Genomic DNA, 3,409 nt, shown 5'->3' on the forward strand with positions numbered 1-3,409 from the left:
GTAGGCTACGCAATGGCTTTGTTAATGCAAATGCTACGTGTTGTACTACTCTTATGATCTAGTTAGACTATGGATGCATGTCTTGAACTACCGTATGTGTTAGCAGACCTACCTCCTTTACCGTCTTAACTAGTACTCTGTTGAGAAATGGTTGTTGAGAAGTGGCTAATGTGAATGTACGTGTTCATGTGTGCTTATATTAAAGGGATCTCTATATTAAATGTCTTCATATGTGCCAAAATGTATGTGCGGGAATATGCTTATATTGCTACTGAAATATATGTGTTCATTTATGTTTAAATGTGAGGGCACGTACTGCTGTTTATCTGGTTCTCACTGGGGGTATGTGTGTCTAAGTTAACAGCTCCGTGACTTCATTTTAATGGAATGGTACTTTTAGTTTATAATACAACATTTCAATGGTATTTTACAGGGGCGCAAACTTTCAGTGATATTTTACGGAGATCGCGATCTTTCGATGCTACGCAACTAATTTTTCCAAAACCAAAAAGAGTGTTAACGCCCAGAGTTTATATTGTACACGAACACGATATACTTAGAATACGTGTTTTGCCCAATGTTTTTAACGTTGCATAATATGACCACACCGTAAACCGGGACGATTAGTCCACATCGGCGTAGAGGTGCTCCGGCAACCTAGGCTCGGCGATGGCGACGAGGGGCACCTTCATGCTCGTCGTGAGCCCAAAGAATTCCTCCATGCTCAGGTCCTCGGGCGCCACCCCGTCCGGCAGCCGCCACGTGAACCCGTGCACTAGGTTCGCCAGGGCCGCCGCCACCTCCTTCATCGCGAGGTTGTAGGCCGGGCACATCCGCCGCCCGGCCCCAAATGGCAGTAGCTCAAAGTGCGCCCCGCGCACGTCCACGTCCCTGGCGCCACCCCCGGCGAGGAATCGCTCCGGCCGAAATTCTTCGGGCGCGTCAGGCCACGACGCCGGGTCGCGCGCCACGGCCCACACGTTCACCAGCACGCGTGCTCCGGCTGGGATGTCGTAGGCTCCGACCACCGTGTCCTCACGGGCGCGGCGAGGGACCAGGATAGGGGCTACAGGGTGGAGCCGCATCGTCTCCTTCACCACGGCGTCCAAGTAGGGGAGCGCTGGCAGGTCACGCTCCGTGACCCAGCGACCACGGCCCACCACGCGGTCCATCTCGGCGGTGGTGGCCGCGATGGCGTCCGGGCGGCGGAGGAGCTCCGCCAACGCCCACTCCATCGTAATCGCCACGGTGTCCGTGCCGCCGGCAATGATGTCCAGCATGAAGGCCTTGGCACCATCGCGCGTGAGCCGGGCCTCCGGTTCCTCCGGCCCGCCGCCCTCCTCGGCTAGCTGCAGAAGCACGTCCACCAGGTCTGTCGCTGCGAACTCGCCGCCGTCTCTAGCACAGCGTCGCCGGCGTTTCTCGTGCTCGTCGAGGATCTGCTCCGTAAACCGGTCCAGCTGCTCGTGCACCCTCTTCATCCGACGAGTGAAGCCCTGCACGTCAAGCTGCCCCAGCCACGGCACCCAATCGCCGATGTTACTCACGGCGCCGGTCACCGCGAACGCCTCATCCAGGGTGCGCCGAAACGCCTCGCCTTCCTCACTGCCGTAGAAGCCCAACCACTTGTCCCCGACAGCCATGCGAAGGATGTTCCGCATGGTGAAGTTCACGACGTGCTCCTTCACCTCGACGGTGGCGCCGGCGGACTCGAACAGGCCGCGAGTCAGCGCGCGCGTCTCTTGTGCGCGCATGCGCTCGAACGAGTCGACGCGGCGTGGGGACAAGAGCTCGGTGGCGCACAGCTTGCGTGCCATGCGCCAGTAGGGGCCGTAGGGAGTCTGCAGGATGCCCTTGCAGCCATAGGCAAGGATGGCGCCGAAGGCCGTGGGCGGGCGGTCGGCGAAGGCGAGGTCATGGGTCTTGAGGACCAGCCGTGCTGTCTGCGCCGAGGAGGCCACCACGGTGTCGAAGGAGCCAAGCCGGAGATGCATGAGCGGGCCATGGCGCGCCGCGAGCGTGGCCAGTGCGCGGTGCGGCGGGAGAGCGCCTGCCAGCAAGCCGAGGCTGCCGATCACCGGCCATCCCTGCGGCCCTGGTGGGAGGTTCAGCCGCTTCTGACGGCCGCGGAGCCAAACAACGGAGCTGAGCACGAGGATGACGAAGCAGGTGGCCACCAATGCCACGGCCATTGACACTGTTGGTGTGCTACGTTGTGAGCTGCGCGGGCAGAAATGGAATAGTTGGCCAAACGGGCCACCCGGCATGGCACTAGCACGGGCACGGCCAGGCACGGCACTACGCGGCACGGTAGACTAGCTGTGACGTGCCTGCCTATTAGGTCTTAGTCGTGCCATGCTGTGTCACTGGGCACGGCGGCCCAGTAGTGCCCGTGCCGGCACTGGCACTACAAGTGATCAAAACACCTCAAACTGATAAGAATATCAGGGACAAGTTCATTATCTCAAACACCTCAAACATATCAGAATATCAAACACCTCAAACACTTCATCATCTCAATCTTAAGTTACAAGTTCAGAGAACTTATCAAAGACTCAAAGTTACATATTCACAGAACTTATCAAAGACTCAAAGTCATATAATCACATAAACACAGGTAGAGAACAAGGGGTAGGGTTAGGGATCCATCCATCGCCACTCGTCGACGGCCCGGTCCCACAACGGCTTTAGACAAAACAGAGCAAGGGTTAGTAGAGATTGAGGGTTAGGGTTAGGGATTGAGCAAGGGTTAGGTCGACGGTGACTTACCTTCAAAACCGGAGCACCAGAGTCACTGGCGAGGTCGACGAGGCATGGATCCGGCTAGGAAACCGACGGATCCGGCCAGGAAACCGATGGATCCGACGAGGTCGACGACGGATCCGACGAGGAAACCGACGGATCCAGCGAGGAAACCCATGGATCCGGCCAGGAAACCGAGGGATCCGGCAAGGTCGACGAGGGATCCGACGAGGACGAAGCGAGATAAAGGGTTAGGGTTAGGGATTGAGCAAGGGTTAGGGTTAGGGATTGTGCCAGCGACGGCCAGCGGTGGCTCCAGAGGCCACCGGAGAGCGAGAAGAAGAGAGGAAGTCGGAGGCGAGAGAGGAGAGCGAGTCATCGACGCGGCGACGCTTACTCGCCGAGAGAGGAGAGCGAGGCGAGAGAGGAACAGGCGAGACGGCGCTGCGGGAGAGAGCCGAGAGCGAGGTGAGAGAGACAGAGAGTGAGAGCAAATGAATTAGGGCAACGGAGACGTAGCCGGCCGGCTAGGACGGGCGGTTTTATAGCCCCAATTCCAACGACCGGATCCAACGGTCCGATGGGAGCGAAGCCGGGGACCCAACGGCCACCTGCGGCCGAGCCGTGCCGCTGTCGGGCCGGCCCATATAGCATGCCGTGCCCGGGT

The 3,409-nt window shown here is 58.6% G+C and overlaps 1 protein-coding gene across 1 annotated transcript; it reads right to left on the reverse strand.

Annotated features, from left to right (window-relative positions):
* Window positions 1–516: 516 nt before the first annotated feature.
* Window positions 517–2,365, reverse strand: LOC136504878 (trimethyltridecatetraene synthase-like). Its single transcript, XM_066499915.1, has one exon. It carries the CDS (start codon window positions 2,265–2,267, stop codon window positions 624–626), a length of 1,644 nt encoding a protein of 547 aa, XP_066356012.1. The 5' UTR covers window positions 2,268–2,365; the 3' UTR covers window positions 517–623.
* Window positions 2,366–3,409: the final 1,044 nt, after the last annotated feature.

This window comes from Miscanthus floridulus, chromosome 14 (assembly GCF_019320115.1).
Source record: "Miscanthus floridulus cultivar M001 chromosome 14, ASM1932011v1, whole genome shotgun sequence".
Taxonomy (NCBI): Eukaryota; Viridiplantae; Streptophyta; class Magnoliopsida; order Poales; family Poaceae; genus Miscanthus; species Miscanthus floridulus.

Excerpts from the sequence above, each read along its gene's own strand:
- LOC136504878 (XM_066499915.1), bottom strand. The coding sequence starts at position 2,267 with ATGCCGGGTGGCCCGTTTGGCCAACTATTCCATTTCTGCCCGCGCAGC.